The sequence below is a fragment of the Myxocyprinus asiaticus genome, chromosome 16, assembly GCF_019703515.2.
Source record: "Myxocyprinus asiaticus isolate MX2 ecotype Aquarium Trade chromosome 16, UBuf_Myxa_2, whole genome shotgun sequence".
Taxonomy (NCBI): Eukaryota; Metazoa; Chordata; class Actinopteri; order Cypriniformes; family Catostomidae; genus Myxocyprinus; species Myxocyprinus asiaticus.
This window is the reverse complement of record NC_059359.1, coordinates 29,191,226-29,216,881: the sequence shown is the minus strand read 5'-3', so window position 1 is coordinate 29,216,881 and position 25,656 is coordinate 29,191,226. Positions and strand designations below refer to the sequence as shown.

At 45.1% G+C, this 25,656-nt stretch overlaps 1 protein-coding gene across 1 annotated transcript in view; it reads left to right on the top strand.

Moving 5' to 3' along the window:
* LOC127453789 (glutamate receptor ionotropic, NMDA 2D-like) overlaps positions 1–25,147 on the top strand; it is a gene marked incomplete at its 5' end in the record, with an annotated part of 82,720 nt that extends 57,573 nt beyond the window's left edge. The window contains 6 exons of the mRNA XM_051720485.1: positions 6,442–6,567; positions 7,004–7,233; positions 11,330–11,490; positions 12,239–12,426; positions 19,048–19,289; positions 19,567–25,147. Of these exons, the coding sequence (XP_051576445.1) occupies positions 6,442–6,567; positions 7,004–7,233; positions 11,330–11,490; positions 12,239–12,426; positions 19,048–19,289; positions 19,567–22,755 (4,136 nt within the window). The remainder of the gene's footprint in view (positions 1–6,441; positions 6,568–7,003; positions 7,234–11,329; positions 11,491–12,238; positions 12,427–19,047; positions 19,290–19,566) is intronic.
* Between the last annotated feature and the right edge of the window lie 509 nt (positions 25,148–25,656).

Here is a 25,656-nt window from a genome sequence, read left to right as displayed (position 1 = left end):
TCACGTGACACAGTTCAGCTAGTTGTGGCATTTTGTATAGGGACCACTAGTGTCACTACATCGACACAACTTCGAGTGAGCGACAGATAGGGAACGTTCTGGTTACTTTCGTAACCTCCGTTCCCTGATGGAGGGAACGAGACGTTGTGTCCCTCTTGCCACAATTCTGAACTACCCGCTGAAATGGCCGGGACCTGGTCTCGGCTCCTCAGCACAAAACCTGAATGAGTGGTTGCATACCAGCTCCTTTTATACCCATATGTCCGTGGGTGTGGCATGCAAATTCCACTTGTCAATTCTCATTGGCCTTTTTTCAAAAAAGCAGAGGTGTTTTGGGCTCTCAAGAGTGACCCCTAGTGTCACTACATCAACACAATGTCTCATTTTCTCCATCAGGGAACAGAGGTTACGGATGTTTTTTGTTTTTGGCACCATTCTGAGTAAATTCTAGAGACTGTGACAAAAAACATCCAGTGAGCGGCAGTTCTGTGGACGGAAATGCCTTGTTGATGAGAGAGGTCAACAGAGAATGGCCAGACTGGTTCGAACTGACAAAGTCTATGGTAACTCAGATAACCACTCTGTACAATTGTGATGAGAAGAATAGCATCTCAGAATGCTATTCTGAGATGCGGGTTGGTGCTGTTTTGGCAGCACAAGGGGGACCTACACAATATTAGGCAAGTGGTTTTAATGTTGTGGCTGATCAGTGTGAATTTAACAGGGGTGTAAAACGATCAGAAAGTGGTGGGGTGGAAGGCAAATTATAAATCTCATCAGCTTCATTTCACAAGTATGACATGGTTTTAAATACCTAGTTGCTATGGATACACTTTCCAGAACAAAACTTTCCAGAAACATCTGTCACGTACTGTAATTTGTGGCATATACGTACTGTAAGTGAATAATTAGGTCTAGGTTTAAAAAAAAAAAGATGACTTCTGTTACTTACATATTCTCTCCTCAGGTAGTTTACTTTCTGTCAGTGGCTTAGCGCACAAACTGTGAAAGGCAAAGCCGTAGTAGTATTACTGTTTATGCATTAAAATTAAAAATAAAATACTGTACAATATTTTCTAAAGAAATTGGTTGCTACACCCCTGATATTAATATTATTACTTGATTTCTGGGTCTGAATTTATGAAAATGTTCTTAAGAAAAAATTAAGAAAGTTCTTAGGAAAAATTTTAAGAATAATTTTTTTAATGTAAAGTGCGTGAGATGTGTCAGTTTATCGACATTACCTGTAAAAGGAGAATTTACTTGCTGGTAACCTTTTGATAACTTTTAATTTTACATGGAGGAAAGGAAAATGAACAAAAACAGTAGACAAGAGGTTCTTGTTGAGGAAATTTCTGCAAGGAAAAAGTTCCCTATCTGTCACTCACTCGACGTTGGTGTTGATGTAGTGACACTAGGGGTCACTCTTGGGAGCCCGAGACACCTCTGGTCTTTGATAAAAGGCCAATGAAAATTGGCAAGTGGTATTTGCATGCCACTCCCCCGAACATACGGGTATAAAAGGAGCTGGTATGCAACCACTCATTCAGATTTTCTCTTCGGAGCCGAACGGTCATGCTCATTGAGCTGAATACTACTGTTCATTCACCTGCTGGATCTGACGGTGCATTTCAGCGGCTTCTCCCTCCTCTGCACTGGTGCACTGCAGAGAATGCCCCTGGGCACTTCGGCAGAAAAACTAGAGAGTATATTTTCTGAAAGAGCATTTTTCCCCTCTAAAAGAGTATATATTTCTCTAAAAGAGCGCACACACGGAACGTCTTTTTAAAGACGCGTCTTTTTAAAGTTGTTTTTCCGATTGTGTGTTATTCCTGGTTGTGCTCGTTATCTCTCGCCTTCTAACGGTCACGATCACTGTCTTTCGTGTCTGGGCACTGCTCACGCGGAGACAGCGTTCGTGGATGGTCACATTCTCATTGCGAGAATGTGTCCATGGCAACGTTGCGGTCGCGGCTCGCCTTCGTAAGGAAGCGAGCCACCCCAGAGGCTCCCCCCTCGGTCCTTTTACCCACGGGTTTGAGGCCAGCGCGGCTAGCACTGGGGGCGATTTGGGGACCCCAATGGGACCGCCTCCGCCGGGTATCCCCCCGCGGACCTCCCATTCCCCAGCACGCTCGTCTGCCCCGATCGGGCTTCCGGGTGAGTCCGCCGGCTCGTCTCACGGTGAGTTCGACCTCTTATTCGGAGCCTGCGAAAGTGATGAGCTCTCGAAAGACGCATTCTAGCGAGCGTCCGGCATCAAGATTGGTTCGCGGTGGTAGACCCGAAGGATGCGTACTTTCACGTCTCGATCCTTCCTCGACACAGACCCTTCCTGCGGTCCTCCCTTTCGGCCTGTCCCTGTCTCCTCGCATCTTTACGAAGATCGCAGAGGCTGCCCTTGCCCCGTTAAGGGAGGTGGGCATTCGCATTCTCAACTATCTCGACGACTGGCTAATCCTAGCTCACTCTCGAGATGGGTTATGCGCACACAGGGACCTGGTGCTCTCACACCTCAGCCGACTAGGGCTTCGGGTCAGCTGGGAAAAAAGCAAGCTCAAGGTGCCAACCGGGGTTCAGAGCATCTCTTTTCTCGGTTTGAAGTTGGACTCAGTCTCCTTGACGGCGCACCTTACGAACGAGCGCGCCCAGTCGGTGCTTGAAGGCGTTCAAACAGAAAACAGCGGTTCCACTGAAACATTTTCAGAGGCTCCTGGGGCATATGGCGTCCTCGGCGGTGGCCACCCCGCTCGGGTTGATGCATATGAGGCCGCTTCAGCACTGGCTCCAGACTCGAGTCCCGAGACGGGCATGGCGCCACGGGACACACCACGTGGCCATTACGTCGGTCTGTCACCGTCTTTTCAGCCCTTGGACTGACCTCTCGTTTCCACGAGCAGGTGTTCCGCTAGAACTGGTCTCCAGGCGCGTCGTGGTCACGACAGACGCCTCCAAAATGGGCTGGGGCGCTGTTGGCAACGGGCACGCAGCCGCCGGCCTCTAGACGGGTCCGCAGCTGCATTGGCACATCAACTGCCTCGAGTTACTGGCAATTCTGCTCGCCCTGCGGAGGTTCCGGCCGTTGATCCAGGGCAAGCACGTGCTAGTTCGGACAGACAGCACGGCAGCGGTAGCATATGTCAACCGCCAAGGCGGTCTGCGCTCCCGCTGTATGTCATAACTCGCCCGCCGTCTCCTCCAACGGAGTTAGCAGCACCAAGTCGCTGCAAGCCACTCACATCCCGGGCAACCTCAACACTTCGGCGGACGCGCCGTAACAACAGGTTACCCTCAAGGGAGAGTGGAGACTCCACCTTCAGGTGGTCCAGCTGATTTGGAGTCGATTCAGTCAGGCACAGGTGCACCTGTTCGCCTCCCAAGAATCCTCCCACTGCCCGCTCTGGTACGCCCTCACCGAGGCCTTCCTCGGCATAGACGCGCTGGCACACAGCTGGTCCCCTGGCATTCGCAAATATGCGTTTTCCCCAGTGAGCCTGCTCGCACAGACCCTGTGCAAGGTCAGAGAGGACGAGGAGAAGGTCGTCCTGGTAAGCACCCTACTGGCCCGCCCAGACGTGGTGCTCGGACCTCACGCTCCTCGTGACAGCTCCCCCGGGCAAATTCCCCTGAGGAAGGCCCTTCTTTCTCAGGGAAGGGGCACCATCCGGCACCCGCGCCCAGACCTCTGGAATCTCCATGTCTGGCCCCTGGACGGGACGCGGAAGACCTAAGCTGTCTCCCACCTGCGGTGGTAGACACATTCACTCAGGCTAGGGCTCCCTCTACGAGGCGCCTGTATGCCTTTAAGTGGTGTCTGTTCGCTAAGTGGTGTTCTTCCCATCAGGAAGACCCCCAGAGGTGCGCAGTCAGATCAGTGCTTTCCTTCCTGCAAGAGAGGTTGGAAGGGAGGCTGTCCCCTTCCACCTTGAAGGTGTACGTTGCTGCCATAGCAGCACACCATGACGCAGTAGACGGTAAGTCCTTAGGGAAGCATGATCTGATCATCAGGTTCCTAAGAGGCGCCAGGAGGCTGAATCCCTCCAGGCCATGCCTTGTTCCCTCATCGGACCTCTGTAGTTTTTCAGGGTCTACAGAGAGCCCCCTTTGAGTTTTGCAGTCAGCCGGGCTTAAGGCACTCTCCTTGAAGACTGCCCTCCTGACTGCGCTCACTTCCATCAAGAGGGTAGGTGACCTGAAAGCGTTCTCTGTCAGCGAAACGTGCCTGGAGTTCAGTCCAGGCTATTCTCACGTGATCCTGAGACCCCCGACCGGGCTATGTGCCCAAGGTTCCCACCACTCCTTTTAGGGACCAGGTGGTGAACCTGCAAGCGCTGCCCCAGGAGGAGGCAGACCTAGCCCTGTCGTTGCTGTGTCCGGTGCGCGCTTTACGCATCTATTTGGATCGCACGCAGAGCTTTAGAATCTCTGAGCAGCTCTTTGTCTGCTTTGGTGCACAGCGGAAAGGAAGCACTGTCTCCAAGCAGAGGATCGCCCACTGGCTCATTGACGCTATAACTATGGCATGTCTCGCCCAAAACATGCCGCCCCCGGTAGGGCTACGAGCCCATTCTACCCGTGGTGTAGCGGCTTCTTGGGCCCTGGCCAGAGGTGCCTCTCTAACAGACATTGCAGAGCAGCGGGCTGGGCAACACCCAACACCTTTGCAAGGTTCTACAACCTCCGGGTGGAACCGGTTTCGTCCCAGGTAGTGGCACGCAACACAAGTGGATAAGCCCGGGATAGCCGGCCGGGTGTATCGCTTGCACATAGCGCCTTCCACCTCCTTTTGAGCTGAAGACGTGCGCTGTTAATTCCCAGTAGTGTTCACAAAAGTTGTTCCCTGGTTGACTTCCTCCGAGCCCTGTGGCAGTTGAGTTTTTGGAGAGACTCGCTGCCGGCCCAGTACACGCGCTAACTAAGAGCCCGGTTCTGGGGTAGGTGCTCCGCATGTGGCGGTTCCCTGTAAGGCTAACCCCATGTGATCTATATCTTCCGCTAGTTCGTTTCCCTACTGGCAAACTGCGTCTTCCTTGGGCAGAGCCCCTCAGTCTCCATGTTGTAGTAACTCCTCCCCCATTGGGTAGGATCTACCTTGAAGGCTCTCCACATGGTTGGAAAGACCATGTGATGTATTCTTCCACTTAAATATCCCCCCCTCTCTTGGGGCGAGGTGTGGTCTCCGCGGTGTCCTCCCCTTGGGAGGGACACCCCCGACTAGACCTGGCGGCCCAGTCGGATAACCCCCCTTCTTTTTTAGGGAGTGGAAAAAGAGAAGGGGAAAGAGGCCACGACTGGGTTAAGCCTGTCTCTATCTCTGGGTAGTCGACTTGTCCCCAAAAAGGGCCGTTCGACACTCATAACTGTGTTGGGGGAGGTTACGTGTCGACCTGGTGTGCTGGCTATGAGGCACACAGCAAGTCTGCCCACCACACACCGCCAGTTCACGTAACACAGTTCAGCCTTGTGGCGTTTTGTATAGGGACCCCTAGTGTCACTACATCGACACCAACGTCGAGTGAGTGACAGATAGGGAACGTCATGGTTACTGGTGTAACCTCCGTTCCCTGATGGAGGGAACGAGATGTTGGTCCCTCCTGCCACAACGCTGAACTACCCGCTGAAATGGCCGGACCTTATATCGGCTCCTCAGCGTAAAACCTGAATGAGTGGTTGCATACCAGCTCCTTTTATACCCGTATGTTCGGGGGAGTGGCATGCAAATACCACTCGCCAATTTTCATTGGCCTTTTATCAAAGACCAGAGGTGTCTCGGGCTCCCAAGAGTGACCCCTAGTGTCACTACATAGACACCAACGTCTCGTTCCCTCCATCAGGGAACGGAGGTTACACCAGTAACCATGACGTTTTCTTTGGGAAGCTAATGAATAATAATGTTTCTATGAAGATCTCTACACAGATTCACGAGAGATAGCACTATGGAGTGCTCTGGTGTTGTGTTTTTTTTTCTCTGTATTATAGTGCTTTGGGTATGAGAAAAAGTGCATTACAAATAAAATACATTATTATTATTATTATTATTATTATTATTATTATTATTATTATGGAGCGCATCCATTTGAATTAGCATGAGTGGTCACCACATTAAGAAGCTTCAAAACAACATTTATTGTTTGAATTTCGTGAAAACATTTACATGGTTTGGAAGCTGAAAATAAAAATAACATAAAACACAAAACAGTCAAAAACGTTGAAAAGTCATAAACATCCCAATGCGACATCCAATCCAACATTATAGAATGTGTCACATTTGAAACAACCCAATAATATTAAATAAAATATTAAATATATTACCTTTTAGGATTTAAGACAACTGTGAGGTTATCCTAATTTTAAGAACATTTATTTTGAAAATAAACTAAGTAGAAAAAAAAAGGGTTTGATTTCTCTCTGCTTCCTCTTTCTCTCTGTCCCCTCTTTTAGAGCCCTACAGCCCTGCTGTGTGGGTGATGATGTTTGTTATGTGCCTGACCGTCGTGGCAGTGACCGTTTTCATCTTTGAGTACTTCAGTCCTGTGGGGTACAACAGGAGCCTTCAGAGTGGCAAGAGTGAGTCTGCTGTTCTCCGACTTTTAGCCATCCACGCAACCTAATTAAGGTCAAACTTTAGTAGACTCAAGCGTTACTGTAATGAAAATAAATGTGCACTGTTGTTTTTTCTGTGAGTTTATTGAGGAGTTCTAATGGCTGAGCTCACCTCTGCTCTTTATTAGGCTGGACGTGGGTTTGATTTTTGTGGTGCAGGCAGTTTCCTTAGACACAAATGTATAATAAAGGACTGCAGACTTTGCTCTTGTGCTAATATTTCTTTCTTTCTTCTGTTTGTTCTCTTCTTCATCCTTTTCTGGCACCAATGCTCTCACCTCATCATCTGCTTAGTTTTGCTGGAGTCCAACAAAAAGAAATGGTGGAATCCAGTTATCCACACTTTTGAGAAACTTAACAAGTTCTTTCTTTCTTTCTTTCTTTCTTTCTATTCCATTAGAGGCGGGAGGTTCTAAGTTCACAATAGGGAAGTCAATCTGGCTTCTCTGGGCTCTGGTCTTTAATAACTCTGTTCCAGTGGAGAACCCCAAAGGAACCACTAGTAAGATCATGGTTCTTGTTTGGGCTTTCTTTGCTGTCATCTTCCTGGCTAGCTACACTGCCAACCTGGCTGCCTTCATGATCCAAGAGGAATACATTGACACTGTGTCTGGCCTCAGCGATAAAAAGGTATTGCCTTTTTTAGAACAAGATACAGTGGGAATGTGTGCATATTATTGTGTGTATACTTGCATACAAAGTTCCGTAATTCATCCTGCTGTGTTGATGTGGATTTTGGGATCAATACTCTGTATGACCACAGAGACTAAAGCAGGATTGGAAAACTTGAGATTGGCACAAGCTTAAATTGGAAACTAAGTGAATGAACAACATAAAAAAACAAAAACATTTCCACTATTATTCTTTGAGGGGCAGGATGCTTTCAGAGTCTATTAGTGAAAATGACACGAATTTTCAGAAAAGATAATAGGTGGCATTTAACATTTTATTAATTATAAACTCATCATTATTGGATACACAATTTTACACAATTATGTGACAAAGGATGGGGTCTCTCCTTTTTACAGTTTTCGCCATCCAACTCCTATTTTACATGACAAGCAACGTCCTGGTTACTTGCGTAACCTCCGTTCCGAGAACGAGACGTTGTGTCAATGTAGTGACTCTAGGGGTCACTCTTGGGAGCCCGAGACACCTCTGGTCTTTGATAAAAGGCCAATGAAAATTGGTGAGTGGTATTTGCATACCACTCCCCCGGACATACGGGTATAAAAGGAGCTAGTATGCAACCACTCATTCAGGTTTTATGCTGAGGAGCCGAGACAAGGTCCGGCCATTTCAGTGGGTAGTTCAGCATTGTGGCAGGAGAGACACAACGTCTCGTTCCCTCCATCAGGGAACGGAGGTTACACAAGTAACCAGGACATTCCCTATCTGTCACTCACTCGACGTTGTGTCGATGTAGTGACACTAGGGGCCCCTATACAAAACGCCGCAACTGGCTGAACTGTGTTACGTGAACTGGTGGGGTGTGACGGGCAGACCACTGTGTGCCTCATAGCCAGTGCACCAGGCCGACACATAACCTCCCCCAACACTGTTATGAGTGTCGAATGGCCCTTTGGGACAAGTCGACTACCCAAAAGATAGAGACGGGCTAGCCCAGTCGTGGCCTCTTATCCCCTTTTTTTTCCACTCCCTAAAAAAAAGGGGGATTATCCGACTGGGCCAACCAGGTCTAGTCGGGGGGGTGTCTCTTCCAAGGGGAGGACACCGCGGAGACCACACCTCGCCCAGAGGGGGGGGGGGGTATTTAAGTGGAAATATGTCACATGGTCTTGCAGAGCTATGTCGGAAGTATGCCATGTGGAGAAGTCCCATGGTAGGTCCTACCCTACAGGGGAGGAGTTACTACAAGCATGGAGACTGGGGCAGAGGGGCCTCTGCCCAAGGAAGACGCAGTTTGCCAAAAGGGAAGATATACGTTAGCGGAAGATATACGTTGCATGGGGTTACCTATGGAGAACTGCCACATGCGGAGCACCTACCCCAGTACAGGGCTTTAGTTAGCACGTGTACTGGGCCGGCAGCGAGTCTCTCCGAAAACTCGACTGTCACAGGGCTCGGAGGAAGTCTACCAGGGAACACAGTTTGTGAACACTACTGGGAGTTAACGGCGCACATCTTCAGCTCAGGGGAGGTGAAAGGCGCTATGTGCAAGCGATACACCTGGCCGGCTGTCCCGGACTTACCTGCTTGTGCGTGCCACTACACTGGATGAAACCGGTCTCACCCGGAGGTTGTAGAACCTTGCAAAAGTGTTGGGTGTTGCCCAGCCCGCTGCTCTGCAAATGTCTGTTAGAGAGGCGCCCCTGGTCAAGGCCCAGGAGGCCGCTACACCTCTGGTAGAATGGGCTCGTAGCCCTACCGGGGGCGGCACATCCTGGGCGTGATATTCCATAGTTATGGCGTCAATGAGCCATAAAAAAGCAACAAAAGATTCTACTCCCAGCCCTCCACCAGGGGATGAAGTGGTCTGTTTGCCAGCTCCAAGGTGGGTTTCATCGTCGCTGGGTCGCCCATCTCAGGGGCGCTTCGAAGCCTTCCGTGGGTTCTTGGTGGCCGGCCGTGAGATGGGTGGCGTCTGCTTCCTGCAGTGGGCTCCACACCAGGGCCGGGCCGAAGGGGCGGGCTGCGGCGGAGCCAGAGCAGTCACCGCAGGGGGACGCCCTTGGCAACGAGCAGGCGGGGTGCGTGATCTTGAGCCGCCCTGGGGCAGGATGTGCCGGATAGCCTCCGTCTGCTGCTTCACTGTCGAGAACTGCTGGGCAAAGTACTCGATGGTGTCACCGAATAGGCCAACCTGGGAGATAGGGGCAGCAAGGAACCGTGCCTGTCGACCAGGTTGAGCCAAAGGTGGCACTCCTGGACCACTAAGGTGGACATCGCCCACCCAAGAGACCACGCTGTGACCTTCGTCACCCAGAGAGCGAGGTCGGTCGCCAAGATCAGCTCCTGCATCAAATCTGGGGCGGAACTACCCGCGTGCATTTCTTTTAGCACCTTGGCTTGGTGAACCTGCAGGAGAGCCATGGCGTGCAGGGCGGAGGCGGCTTGTCCAGCGGCACTGTAGGCTTTGGCCATCAGGGATGACGCGAACCTACAGGCCTTGGATGGGAGCTTTGGGCGTCCACACCAGGTGGTGGTGCTCTGCGAGCATAGGTGCACCGTGAGCACCTTATCCACCAGTGAAATCACCGAATAGCCCCTGGCTGCCCCGCCATCGAGGGTAGTGAGGCTGCTTTGAGCGGCGCCGTGAGCCCAGGAACCAATCATCGAGCCGCGAGGGTTCAGGGGAGAGTGGAGGGTTCCACTCTAGCCTGACGCTCGTGGCCGCCCGGGAAAGCATGTCCGTCATTTCCACATCAGCCTCGCAGTGAATACATGATCCATCCACGAATGCTGTCTCCACGTGGGTCGCGCCCAGACACGAAAGACAGCGATCGTGACCGTCCGAAGTTGAAAGGAAACGACCGCAACCAGGAATAACACACAAACGGAAAGTTATCTTTAAAAACATGCGTCTTTAAAAAGACATTCCGTGTGTGCCGCTCTTTTAGAGAAATATACTCTTTTAGAAAAATATACTCTCTTTTTTTCTGCCGAAGCGCCCAGGGGCATTCTCTGCAGTGCACCAGTGCAGAGGAGGGAGAAGCCACTTAAATGCGCCGTCAGATCCAGCAGAGGTGAATGAACAGTCAGCTCAGTAAACATCGACCGTTCGGCTCCGAAGAGAAAATCTGAATGAGTGGTTGCATACCAGCTCCTTTTATACCCGTATGTCTGGGGGAGTGGTATGCAAATACCACTCGCCAATTTTCATTGGCCTTTTATCAAAGACCAGATGTGTCTCAGGCTCCCAAGAGTGACCCCTAGTGTCACTACATCGACACAACGTCGAGTGAGTGACAGATAGGGAACTTATTATTAATAAAATGCCTTACCAAAGCTGACAAGAACAATAAAGAACATTTATACTTGATCGTGTGGTAACAGCCAGAGGATATAGTATTGATGTGTCTTTTCTTGTGCTTACACTTTATAGTGTAAAGTGTTACGGAGATCTAAGCAGGGAATGTGATGTCAGCACTCAGCTATAGTGGGTCTGTGTGCAGTTTGCAATTTGGCATTTCTAGCATGGAAATGTTGCTTTGCCTTTGAATCTTAGTATTAACCTTGAGATTCTGATGGGATGCTTGTGGAGACACACACACATACATCAAAACACCGTGTTTAGCTGTTATGCCAAATGAATTAACTTATGTACATTGAATTTATTTGTATTCCATTTTGTTTTCTAACATTTAAAAAAATATGCTGCAACATATCTGGATATTTAAAGCCATTCAACTTAAGGTGCCTTTTGTTACTTCTTTTATGTGCCTCATGTTCATTTTGTAATCCTTTTTAAAATTTAAATAGTCCCTCACCCCATCTGTTTCACTTTTGTTGTCCTTTGTTTACAGCGGAATAAACACAATGTGCATCTCAGCATTGCAGCTCTGTATATTGTTCACTATTTATGATGCATTATATTCAGTTTTGACAGCTGCAGTAGCTAGCTGTAGCCTGTTTCTGACAAACATTCACTTTCAGGTTTAGTCGTACAATGATTTTTATTTTTTTTATTTCCTTTGTTCGTCCAATAATTACTTCTCAAAAAACAAATGCAATCACACTTTCATCCTCGGTTTCCCTCTCTCAGTTTCAGCACCCAACGGAGCAGTACCCCCCTTTGAAATTTGGAACAGTCCCAAATGGAAGCACAGAGAAAAACATCCGCAGCAACTATCCAGACATGCACCAGTACATGATCAAATACAACCAGAAAAGTGTGGAGGATGCCATATCTCACCTCAAGTCCGGGTCTGTGCTGTGTTCCTTACTCACATTCATCCCTCTCTCCATCACTGAGAGCGTTTACATGCATGATTTTAAACTAATTCTGCTTAATAATCCGACAACATGTCTGTTCACATAAATGCCTTAAACTGTGCTGTTTTATTAGGGATAGGTCATTGAGTACTAAAGCAGAAATTCTTTTGGTACACATAGATTTTAGGCCATTACTCCGATTTCGCTCCGCACTGAAACACATTTACCACCATTTTGGCAGCTTATCCAATGTCTTGTGTGCATGTCTATTTAAATCTTGACTTTAAAATCAGAGAAAAACCTAATTAATTTAAATCTCTTGTTAACAGAGTTTTCTTTTATGATTCAGCTGATTTTTGATACTTATCAGCATACTGTTGTGCATGTAACGCACTAATTGACTTCCTTTATTCTCTTGCCAACATGTTACATAACTTCTCTCTCTTCTTTAAACCTCCCATCCCGTGTTGTTGCTCCTGCAAACAGGGGTTCCTTTACGATGTGTTTGCACATTTCTCCTCTCCTCCCATGCTTTCTCTCTCAAGTATCTATTTATCATGCGTTGTTAATCCACACAGTGGTATGCCTGAGCCTGTCATTTCCTTATCCATTTTTAGCAAAAGTGATAATATAATGCCGCATCACTACAACATTTCTCTTTGCTCTCTTTCTGTCTGTCACCCCCCTTTTGCCTCTCACATTCTGTCTGTTCTTATTCCCACTCTGTCTCTCTTTGCAGCAAGCTGGATGCCTTAATCTACGATGCGGCCGTGTTAAACTACATGGCTCGTAAAGATGAAGGCTGTAAGGTGATGACCATCGGCTCGGGGAAAGTATTTGCCACAACGGGCTACGGCATTGCCCTGATCAAGAACTCGCGCTGGAAACGGCCACTGGATCTGGCCTTACTGCAGCTAGTGGGCGACGGTGAGAGTTCTGCAGTATCAAAGTGAAGAGGGGGCTAAATTTAGGGGACTGTTTATAAGTACATTTGGCTTTTGGGATGGGGAGATTAAAGCCTTTTTGAGATTAAAGTCTTTTTTTAATGCATGTCTACAAGACTTGATTCATTAGCCAGTACTTCTAGCTTCAACCCATCTGTCCAACCCCTTAATTGTAATCCAGTACACTTGACATGATGCAATATGTATCTCTGTTAGATACATATCTGACAGGTGATATTTGTCATTGTGCTCAGGATGCAGGCTGGCAGGCTGTTTACTGATTTAAAGGAGATGATAGAAACTCACCGATGCATAAAAGAGATGGGCATGTATCAAGGATTCAGTTTGTCTTGGGAATGACAGAAATGCAGTCTGAGTGAGACACTGAGAGTGAGAGAGAGAGAGAGAGAGAGAGAGCAAGAGAGAGAGATTGTGTGTGAATGAGATTCTGTTATTTTATGTGTGCATTGTGAAAACTGCTGAAAAGACCAGTTTAGACTACTATGAATTTCTATCATGCTGGTCCAAGCTTGTGTATGCTGGTTAGTGCTGGTTTGATGCTGGTCTAGCTGGTTGACCATAATAGCCAAGCTGTTCACCAGCCCAAAAAACAAAATGCCTGGTCTTTCTGATGAAGCTGCTCGACCAAGCGAGGCTTGTTGGTTAGAAGCCTGGTAGGAAATGTAGTATACCAGCGTTTAAAACGCAATGTGCTTTTCAACAGCTGATTTTTGGAAACTCTGGTCTTTTCAACAGCGAAGGTATGAGTGAGAAGTGTATATTGAGTGACAGCCCACTCTCACACTCCGTATTGGATTAGTTGTTGCATATTTGCAATGTCATAGTCTAGTGCAACGCATCTGATTCAGATACTGTCTCTTTGTCCAAGAACTAAGTCTTTAATTGTTGTTTATGCACCCTCCTTCCAGACTTTTCACACCTATACATACACAGACACATAAACACAATGGCTATCTGACACAGTGTTTTGTTTCAACTGGATGGTTTGTGTGATTGCTGTTTAAATCCTCTCTGGTTTTTGGTGTTTCAGAGAGAGCGACTGAAAGAATGCATGTGTATGCCAGGTTCCCACAGTGAGATTGTCACACTAGTGCCAGGTTCCATTAGCTAACACCACCGTTTAACAGCCAAGCAGCTTTAAATGTGAAATGAACAGTGACATTTTTATTTATTTGGTTTGTTAAGGTGCGGTATGTTTATATTATGTTATTTTCTCAAATCTGTCCTTGTTAACCTTTAAAGTGTTAAATAGCATAGAGGGGGCTTCGGGGCGGTTGATGCTAATGATTCTTTATTATAAATTATAGAGAATACAAAATGTTTAAGTGTCATGTAATAGATTTTTGCTGTTCTTTATGGCAGCTGTCTAGCTCTACATGTAATCCCTCTCTACTTTTCCGTTAGACATTCATGACAGACAATATCAGTGCTTTTGTGTGAGTGTTCGCTCTTACTTTGTTACTTCTGAAGTTAAGAAGATTTATTGATCTGTGCTGCCTGGCCAAAAAAAAAGTTGCCGTTTGGATGTAAATAAGCAGATACTTAAGAGCCTATGATTGGATCATTATTACAGTGATTAATGTTTCAGCTGGCAACAATTCTTTTAACCCTAACTGATGCAGTGTGAAGCTTCTCATTTTTTAAACAACCATGTTGCATGACGTACTGTATCTCGTGGTCATGGAAAAGATGTTACTGTGTTTTAGAAGGGGCAAATTATTGGCCTGCATCAAGCAAAGGAAACAACTAAGGAGATATCTGAAATCACTGGAATTGGGTTAAGAACTGTCCAACGCATTATTAAAACCTAGAAGGATAGTGGTGAACTGTCAGCTTTGTGTATATTATATAGTGTATTTTATATATATAATATATTATGTACAGTATATAATATATATTGTATTTTAGCATATTTACTGAGGGCACATGGGTCAGTTATCCACACAACTTTCAAAATTACAATTAATAATTGATGAAATGGTGTCAGTAAAAACGCAGGCTGTTAAGTTTGAACATTTGGTTGAAGTCACTACGGAAGTATTAAATTATCGTTTGATTCTGTTTTTGTTGTACAACCACTAACGGTGAGCTTGCCAGTTATAGCGATTACAAATTGTACTTTAAGGTTTCTTTAGAGCCTTTATAAACCACAGGCAACCACTTGCCCATCTGCAGCCTTTTCATGTCTTTAAAAACACTGCGGGTAACCTTTTTGACCAGTGCCACGTAAAAGCACTTCTTACCTGCTAAAAGCACTACGTTATTTTATCTCAGGGCCAGCAGCTTTCTTTTGCCGTGAATATCTAGTATACAAGTCCTTTCACCTACTAACAACTTCAACAACTTATTGCAGTGCTCAGAGATGCATCAGCAGTTCTGATCTGTTTATAAAGGTGTTGAAGTTTAAGGCTGATCCAGGAGCAGTGTTTGCTTGAGTGTGATGGGAGCAGGGTGGGATCAGAGGAAGCTGCACAAGGAACAGTGTTGGAGGTCATGCAGATGGCAATGACTGGCTGTCTGCCTGAACTTAAAAACCTTGTCTAAGCATTAGCTGTTAAAATGTGCCCACTTAACCGTGCCAACCCTCAGTCCCATTGCCAAACAGAAGCTGTTTTTGCAAGAGCAGAGGAGTGAAAGTAAGTGTTCGTGTGTGTTATAATCATTGTTGGGTGTAATGCATTACTAAGTAATTAATTACTGTAATTAAATTACTTTTTCATTGAAAAAAGTAAAGTAAGGGATTACTCTTAATTTTTCAGTAAATAATTACAGTTACTTTTTATGTAATTGCGTTAATTACTGTATAGACTATAGAACAATTCTATATAAAACAATAGTGAATTTAAAATAGAAATTTAACGTCTAATGTTATAATACAGGTGCATCTCAATAAATTAGAATGTCGTGGAAAAGTTCATTTATTTCAGTAATTCAACTCAAATTGTGAAACTCGTGTATTAAATAAATTCAGTGCACACAGACTGAAGTAGTTTAAGTCTTTGGTTCTTTTAATTGTGATGATTTTGGCTCACATTTAACAAAAACCCACCAATTCACTATCTCAAAAAATTAGAATACATCATAAGACCAATAAAAAAAACATTTTTAGTGAATTGTTGGCCTTCTGGAAAGTATGTTCATCTACTGTATATGTACTCAATACTTGGTAGGGGCTCCTATTGCTTTAATTACTGCCTCAATTCGGCATGGCATGGATGTGATCAGTTTGTGGCACTGCTGAGGTGGTATGGAAGCCCAGGTTTCTTTGACAGTGGCCTTCAGCTCATCTGCATTTTTTGGTCTCTTGTTCTCATTTTCCTCTTGACAATACCCCATAGATTCTCTATGGGGTTCAGGTCTGGTGAGTTTGCTGGCCAGTCAAGCACACCAACACCATGGTCATTTAACCAACTTTTGGTGCTTTTGGCAGTGTGGGCAGGTGCCAAATCCTGCTGGAAAATGAAATCAGCATCTTTAAAAAGCTGGTCAGCAGAAGGAAGCATGAAGTGCTCCAAAATTTCTTGGTAAATGGGTGCAGTGACTTTGGTTTTCAAAAAACACAATGGACCAACACCAGCAGATGACATTGCACCCCAAATCATCACAGACTGTGGAAACTTAACACTGGACTTCAAGCAACTTGGGCTATGAGCTTCTCCACCCTTCCTCCAGACTCTAGGACCTTGGTTTCCAAATGAAATACAAAACTTGCTCTCATCTGAAAAGAGGACTTTGGAACACTGGGCAACAGTCCAGTTCTTCTTCTCCTTAGCCCAGGTAAGACGCCTCTGACGTTGTCTGTGGTTCAGGAGTGGCTTAACAAGAGGAATACGACAACTGTAGCCAAATTCCTTGACATGTCTGTGTGTGGTGGCTCTTGATGCCTTGACCCCAGCCTCAGTCCATTCCTTGTGAAGTTCACCCAAATTCTTGAATCGATTTTGCTTGACAATCATAAGGCTGCGGTTCTCTTGGTTGGTTGTGCATCTTTTTCTTCCACACTTTTTCCTTCCACTCAACTTTCTGTTTACATGCTTGGATACAGCACTCTGTGAACAGCCAGCTTCTTTGGCAATGAATGTTTGTGGCTTACCCTCCTTGTGAAGGGTGTCAATGATCGTCTTCTGGACAACTGTCAGATCAGCAGTCTTCCCCATGATTGTGTAGCCTAGTGAACCAAACTGAGAGACCATTTTGAAGGCTCAGGAAACCTTTGCAGGTGTTTTGAGTTGATTAGCTGATTGGCATGTCAACATATTCTAATTTTTTGAGATAGTGAATTGGTGGGTTTTTGTTAAATGTGAGCCAAAATCATCACAATTAAAAGAACCAAAGACTTAAACTACTTCAGTCTGTGTGCATTGAATTTATTTAATACACGAGTTTCACAATTTGAGTTGAATTACTGAAATAAATGAACTTTTCCACGACATTCTAATTTATTGAGATGCACCTGTATATGTTTTCTAATTTAATGCTGCCCCCTTAAATTCTTTGTCCAATTCATTAATAATTTATTTTATTTTATATGATTTATTTGAAAGAATAAAAAGAACATTTTCATGTATTTTTCATCTGGTCAAGGTTGATAAGGGTTTTAGAAAGTAATTAGTAATAAGTAATGCAATTACTTTTCAGACAGAAAATTAGTACAGTAATCTAATTACACTGTAGAAGACGTAATTAGTAGTTAGTAGTAGTTACTTTTTTAGAGTAACTTACCCAATACTGGTTATAATGTGCAATGTGTGAGAGAATTTACATTTGTTTATGAATGTGTGTGTGTGAGTATGTACAATATTTGGGAATTTGAATGTTTTTTGTAAGGCTTTGTTAGTGCATATGTGTGTCACACCTGTGTGTGTATGAATGGGCTCAGTATGACACGCCTGCTGAGTTTGGCTTTGGTCAGTGAAGTGGTTCGCCAGGGCCACTGGCAGGAGTCAGGAAGAGGTGAATGGTCAGTGTCAACAGGCAGTGGACAGATCCGAGCCGGGCTCATGCTGTTATCTGTTCAAATCCCACGTGGGATTCAGCCCGTACTTTACCGTACTTGCTTGACTGCAACTTCTTTTGTGAAATATTTAATGTGAGGTCTCTGTGGCATTTCATCTACATTGTGATTAATGCCTGCAGGTTACTCTTGTTGGATAGTTTGTTTTGATAGCATAAAAGACAGACGCCATAATTCAGCCATGCTGAGATGTTCTGCCTAGTGTTTGATATTTTGGCCAAGCCGATAAATCGCCCGATGGTTATCCATTTTGTCCATTTGTGTTTTCTGTTTTCAAATAATTGCTTTGAATTAAATTTTTTATTATTTTAAAAATTATTTTGAATTATTTGTATATTTATTATTATTTTAATATTTTACATTTTGAGCAAATATTGTGTTAAATAATTGTTGTGTACATCTTATTTTCTATAATGCATCTGCTTCAGACATCATCCATCTTGTTCTCTAGATATCAGTATCGGCATCGACCATTAAAAAACCCATATCAGTCGACCGCTATTTCTGCCATTGACAAGTCCCCATCGATGCAGTAAATGCTGCAGTACATGCCTCAGTCTGGGGCAATTGACAAGCTTGTCTTTCTGTAGATGGAAGGTGAGATTTTGCTTTTCTCTTGAGTTTTCAGCAAGCCTGACCATCTTCCAGCACAATTAAATGATTATGATCTCACCCTTTCACCATTCTCTCTCCCTCTCTGTCCTCTTGTTTTTCCGCCCACTGCCTATCACTCTTGCTGCTTCTATCTTATTTCATTTTCACACTTTCATGTTCCATCTTTCACCCCCTAACGCACACACATAGACAAACATAAACAATGCACATGCACTGTCTTTTCCCATCCTCCATCCACACTCGCCATCTGTCTTCATCCCTCCTTTGTATGTTAACTTCCCCCTCTTTGAATGGAAAAGGTGCTTCTGCTATTTTTCATAATGACAGTGTCACTCTCTTTTCCTTTCTCTTTCTTTTCACCCGCCTTTTACTTATTTCTCCACATCCTCTCATTTTTCTTAACACAATGCAGCACTGAAAAGACAAAGCACTCTGCTCTCCATCCTTTCTATCCTCTCATTTAACCTATATGGAAAAGAGAATATGGGTAGATCATTATGCAGGATCTAGCCTTTGCTACCATACAGGCCTCTCTCTCTCTTCCTCTTTTGCTATCTTTCTTTCACTCTTGCTGGATTAACAAAGGTTACTGCTTTGATCAGCTTCTAAACAGACATTTCACCTTCACGGTAATGTTCCCTTTACCACATTAACCTCTGATAAATGCATTCCCTCACTTTCCCTTCATTTGACCTCTGACCTGTAATATCTTCAATCTAATACTATGAGGTCTCTATATAGCAGCTGACCTAGGTTCACAACAAATAACATTTAGTTTTTGCATCTGTTTCGTGCCACAGCAAGCATGTGGGAGAGGCAAATCACTACCATTTTGTATCCATATACCGTATGTTCTATTGACGCAACTTGATCATGTAAAGTTGTCTTATTACTTATTAAATGGGAAAGTGAATAATGTTGAATGCCCTGTCTTCCTCTCCCCTCTTCTCTCAGATGAGATTGAGATGCTAGAGCGTCTCTGGCTCTCAGGGATCTGTCATAATGATAAAATTGAGGTGATGAGCTCCAAACTAGACATAGACAACATGGCTGGTGTGTTCTACATGCTGCTGGTGGCCATGGGCCTGAGTCTGCTGGTTTTTGCCTGGGAGCACCTGGTGTATTGGAGGCTGCGGCACTGCATGAGCAAAATGGGCCAGTCTGGCAAACTGGACTTCCTACTCGCCTTCAGCAGGGTGAGAGAGTGAATGTGAAGAGAGAGTGAGTTAGAGAAATGTGAAGAATTAGTCACTGGGTGAAAAATATTTAGGAGAGTTTGTGTAGAGTGAAAAGATGGTGATGTGGATTGTGCCTGTGGGATTACATATGGGGTGAGAGTGATGCGTATGCAAATTAAACAGATTTGCCTTTATTATCAGAATGTGACTTATTTCATGAACAAATACCTGTCTCTCAAAATAACTAATCTTCATTTATTTATCCTCTATCTTCTTTCAATTTTTGCATAATTAGGGAATGTATAGCTGCTGCAGTTTTGAGGATGAGACTGCCCAAAGTGGATCCAAAGTTACAGTTCCTGTCCACCACCACACTGCCATGATTACTGCTTCTTCTTCCTCACATGTGGTCACTTCAGCTGTATCCAATCCAGCCATTGCGCTGGTGCAGCAACAGCAGCAGCCGCAACCACAGCAACCTCTGCCTTCTCAGTCTTACAAAACACCTCTTCCTGGATCCCCTCCCACAATTGTTCATTCTGGAGCAAACTTGGGTCCCTCAAACACTCAAATTTTGGGAGCTCCACTACCATGCACTACTTTCTTACCAAGACCTGATCGCAGGCTGGCGGTTGTGGACCGCTGGAGACTACCCAAAACCACTAGTGCTACCACATCCATGGGCATGAGAGGAGCCCTATCAGAAACAGGGCACTTACCCAAAAAGGTGGCACCTACCTGGACAGGTGGTGGAGGTGCTGGTAGTGGTCTAGATGGATATAAGCGCTACTATGGACCTATTGATCCTGAGGGACTTGGGCCATGTGTGGACCAACAGACAGGTTCTCAAACTCCAAAAACAGTCCCTAGAGCCCACCAACAACCTCCACCACCTAGTGTTGCTTTCTACCAGGAGAAGGGCATGGACCATGGCATGGGGAAGAAGGTGGGAGCGGGTACTGGTGAAGGGGGTCAGGGTAGAGGGGTTAAATCTCTGGGGACTCCCAGGCTGCCCCCTAAAAGCCAGGCCCCAGCCCCGCTTACACCTAACCCCCCACTGCAGCACCCCTCTCCTCCTCTCCCTTCATCTTTCTGGAGAAAACGGCGGCCAAAAAAGCCCAAAGAACCTGGCGGCCCATTGTATGAAAATATTCTGCCACTGGGCCGGAGAGGTGGAGGAAGGGAAGTGAGTCGAAGGCCGAGACCCTCACCTCCTCTCCCCATACCTGTGCCTGTCACACTTTCCCCAACCTACACTCCTCCATCCCTTTCTCCCTCACTCCCCTTCACCTCCACTTCATCTTCCTCATCCACCACCAGCTCCTCAACCACATCATCAGCCACATCCTCACGCTCCACCTCTCCATCATCCACTTCCACAGCTTCATCTAGCAGCACCCGAGACAGAGATGCTGAAGAAGAGGATGAGGAGGATTTGGACGAGTTGACCGAGGAGTCAAGTCTTCTGCAGGGCCACAACAGAAACCGGGACAGAGAGCGATCCATTCTCTCCCCCAGATCTCTCACTCAGGGCCCTCCCCCTCCTATACCCCCACGCAAACCATGGGGCACTTTTGGAGACAGGGAACAAAAGAAGGATAGAGAGAGAGAGAGGGGTGGGAGCCAGTTAGCACAGCTCCAGGAGTGGTGGGCAGGATGGGCAGAGAGAGAGCGAGATAGGGAGAGGAGTGGTGGAGCCCAAGAAGATGCAGAGAGGAAAAGAGAGAAGCATAGGAAAGAGAGGGAAAAGGAGAAAAAGAAAAAGAAGAAGAAAACCAAAAAGCGTAAAAAGAGAGAAGAGCGTGAAAAGGAGAGAGAAAGGGAGAGGAAACGTCGCAAAGTAAAAAAGAAGAAAAAGAAGAAGGCAATGAAAAATAAAAAGAAGAAGAAGGTGTCATCTGGCAAAAGGTCAGAGCCAGATGAGGGTGATGTGGAGGCAGAGAGAAAAGGAGAGGGGGAAGGGGATAGAGAAAGAGAGTACTCCTCCTTTTCCACTCAGTATCACAGCACATTTGTGGACAAAGGTAGCCTCTCAGCCTGGGAGGGAGAGAGAGAACAAGGGAGGAGAGAAGTAGGTGAGGATGAAGGGGATGAAAGAGAGGAGAGTGGGGTAGGTAGAGGTAGAGAGAGGAGACCCAAAAGCTCCCATTCACAACACCGGCCATCCAGTAAACGCTATCCCAACCTCAATAAACTCCCCTCATCAGTCAAATTCTGGGTCAGTGGAGGAGAAATAGGGGGCACGGAGGCCTCAGGACCCTCCTCTCCCTCCACTTTACATGCTCTCCTCTCCTCTTCCAAAAGACGGAGGAGCAGTGGCACAGACAGAGAGGCAGGAGGGAGAGTAGGAGAGCGGAGGCCACTGCTTCTTCGCTATGAAAGGGGGCGAGTAAACACCAGAGAAGGCCTGTCCTTCCATGAATGGGATTCTGAGGATGAGGAAGAGGACAACGATGAGGAAATTGAGAGGGAACGAGAAAGGGAGAGAATAGAGGAAAGAGTACGGCGGGCAGGGGGGAGAGATGCAGTGTCAGAGTCTGAGCAGGACAGAATAAGGGCAGAAGAAAGCTTTTCTGAGGAAGGTTCCTCAGTAGAGTTTGGGCGTTTTGAGAGATATTGGGAAGGAAGTAGCATGGGTGGAGCCAGTGGAATAGGGGGTGGGGGCTGGTTTTTTGGGACATATCCTGCCCGAGAGAAAGGTGGTAGTATCAATAGCCGTGATGAATCCATTCTGGGTCGTGCTGAAGGGTGGGGTCTGGCAGGTGATTTTTGGGGTTCAGGTCCAGGTGTTGGATGGGGGTCTGGTGGAGGCAGTGGGGGGCTGGGGCCACCCCCTCCCACTTCTCTCCCACCGCCACGACGCTACTGGTCAGTGGACAAACTGCAGATGAAGTGTGAAAAGCGTGGTCGCAGTGGGTCAAAGAGCAAAGGTCAGAGGTCTCGGGACAGAATGCAAGATACAACATGTACATGTTCACAGTATGGGCATGGTAGGCCTCATGTACACTCCAAACACAGGAGTGCTCAGTCCCACAGTCAGGAGGATCTGCTTCCTCACTGCCACAGCTTCAGTGGAGGCTCTCGGCCCAAACCACCACCTAAACCTGACAAATCCAAATCTGGAAGCCAGTCCAACCTAAGCTCCCAGCAAGTCCAGCTCTCAGAACACATACCCAAGCCATCACCCTCCCCACCTCAGCCACTTCTGCCCACATTATCTGTACCTTCTGCTCCCAACTCCCTTCCCATGCCCATTCCTCCACCTCCATCTTCTGCATCTATGTCCCCTCCACCTGCGGTCTCCAGCGGGTGTACATCAGGCTCCTCCCAGGCAGCCACTGCCAGCGCTAAGCTTCAGTACCAGAGACTTCGGTCTGTGCCCCAGCCACGGCGATTCTATTCACCCCACCTGCCACTTAAAGCCAAGAGCTTGTGCTCACGCCGTGGTTCTGCCCATTTCTCCAGCCTAGAGAGTGAGGTATGACACGGGGCTTCGCTGCTGCGCGTGTGTGTATGCTCTACTGTGAAGCGCAGCTGGAGTGTAATGCACATACATGCGTCGCACCAAGATGAGGAAAACATCCACGACAGTGACTGGAGCAGCAAAGAAACAACAGTCAAAGCAGGGAATGGCTCAACAGAATCTGCCAGGGTCACAATGGATACTCCAGCCATGCTCCATCTTCGGTCTGAACTGAGTATTATGATGTCCTCTGTGCTCCTCTCCTCCAATGAGAACAGTGGATAGCAAATGTCTGGATTTTTTCTGTGAGTAATGATGTCATGTTTACACATATACACTCCTTCAAACAAGGAAAAAACATTTTTGCATCGTCCACATATAACATGAGATCACAGGCATCAAATACTGCTGTGGCTCAAACTGGCTATTCAGTTTATATACAGAAGACTCAAGATTAATCTATAGTCAATCTGAATGCAGTCTTGCGGAGGCTCAGATGATCAGCATCAACCCAATGACTGAAAAAGTGTCTCCATGGCAACCTGATACACATAGCTACAGAAATCCCCTTCTTTGTTTTTTTTATTTGTTGTTTCTTTTTCTTTTTGACACTTGCAACAGTGATTTTATGCCATCAATACATGCTTGTGTTCCTCTTACAAGACCATGTTAGAAAATTATTAATTGAAATTTGATCTCAAAGTAAACAAGAGTAAACTGCCACTTTTCCTGTATTTCTACAGCAAGATTCAGCCAATCAGAATCCAAATGGATTTAACTTGTCAGAACTTCTGTTGTCCTATTCACAACTATAATGCTATGGTGTCACTTTGACATCAAATAGAAATGACGTTATGTTCTAAAGAGACACACTTTAAAAGAACAATAAGAACACAAACAGAACACAAATGTAGCAATTTTCCTGTATCATTCTTTTCCTTCAGGTTTTGTTTATTTTATGCTATTTATTGCTCTCACTGTGGTTATATTTTAAGAAGAGGGTAAACTAGCTGTGTCTGATGTTAAATAGTGGGATTATAGATGTGATGACAATTTTTACAAAATTGTTTCTTTTTTTATAATAGAGTTTTTCCAATTATCACAACTAGATCCACAGCACTGCAATGGTCCTTTCTTTGCAAACAAGCAATACTTGTCTTTCATCAAACGATGATGGGTTGCAATATTTATGATTGGCACTAGATGGCTACATAATATTAAAAAAAAAAAAAAAAACTGTATGTTAATGATTTCAAATGGTGGACCATGCATGGATTGTGCTTGCTTATTTATTTGTTCCTTAATCTTCATGCATTAGATCAAAAACAGTCAACTGTCTCTGTTTTTGCGATAGATTAGGGCAGTTTTACTGAGTATTTAAAAGAGCTGAGGCTGTCATTGTCACAGATATCGCATAATCAAGTCAAGACTACTTCCAATGCAGAGTTGCATGTAATAAAGCACAAGTTGCTGGCTCTCGTCAGTGCAAACGTTATCATATGTTAATAAAGACTCGAGGACAAACACAATGCTAAGTGTTTTTTAGCTGAGAGTCTCAGACAGACAGCCTAAGACATTATGCATCATTTAGTTTTGGCAAGATAAATGATGTCAAACGTCATGTAAAGAAATTCAGTTTTCAATAACCTATTTGACGTCAGGCACTGCTTATTTGCCCATGTTGTAGTTGCATGTAGGTTTGAAATGATTTAGCAAAAAGAAGACTGTAGATTTTGTAGCATTCTGGATACAGTTACTAATTACAGGAAGAGACAATTACACTTTAATTCTGGGGGGCACAGAGAGCTTGTACATGTTGTCACAGATCAACAGATTTGATTGCCCTTTTTTGATACATAGCTTTACATGGGAATAAGTGATATTTGCTTCCCTTTCACATCTTGTTCCTTTAACAAGACCACCTGGGGAAGGTTCGTTATCATTTGCAATGAAATTTAGGGCTTTTCCACATTTTGATGACCCACATGTTATCGCATGAGTCGAGAAATAACAAGCTCAGGTACTGAATCGTGTGTTGTGTAAACTGAATCACACACAGCCGCTTAATCCCCTCGCTCAGCGTTTCTTGCAATGCCCGGAATACAGGTGCATCAGCAGAAAGTCCACCGCACCCGGCATTTGAAGCATGGTGGGGGGCAGGGAGATGGATGTAGAATGACTGAATTAATATTGTGTGCCGTGAGTACACTTGATCTGTCATTGACCCTTACTGAGTCAGAAGGCGCTAACACAGTATTCTGTGACTGCATGTACAGAACAGACTTATAATTCCCTTATTGCTTTTTTTTAGAACAAAAAGAAATATTATCACTATATAATGTTTTTTGAGAATGTATCATATTATACTGTGAATTGATTTAGATATTTTATTGCCCATTGTATTTAGTTTCCATTGCCATCATATCATTTATGATATACAAAATATATATGTACAAATAAATATATATATATATATATATATATATATATATATATATATATATATATATATATATATAAACAGGTATATATATATATATATATATAATAAGTTAAGTTTGATATACCTTGGAGGAAGTGGTAGAAATAGTTTTAAATGTTTTAGCTTTGTAGCAATTATAGACTCTGGAGACATTTTTGAATTTTTATTCCTCCTATATGACTGTGAAATCATTAGTGCCTGTGAAAAAAAAAAAAAAAAAAAAAAAAACAGGAAACAAGTCTAATATTCTTTTGTTTTATCCATCTATCCCATCTGTCTCATCTACACTCATTCAAAGCAAACTTTTTTTTACCACTACTCTAATACTACCTAAATACATTTCAGATTATTTGTTTTTGATGTCCTTTGCCCATGCTATGTTGTGTAGTCATCATCACATCTGTTCTTTTGACATTCTGTCATTCTATCCATCCATCCAT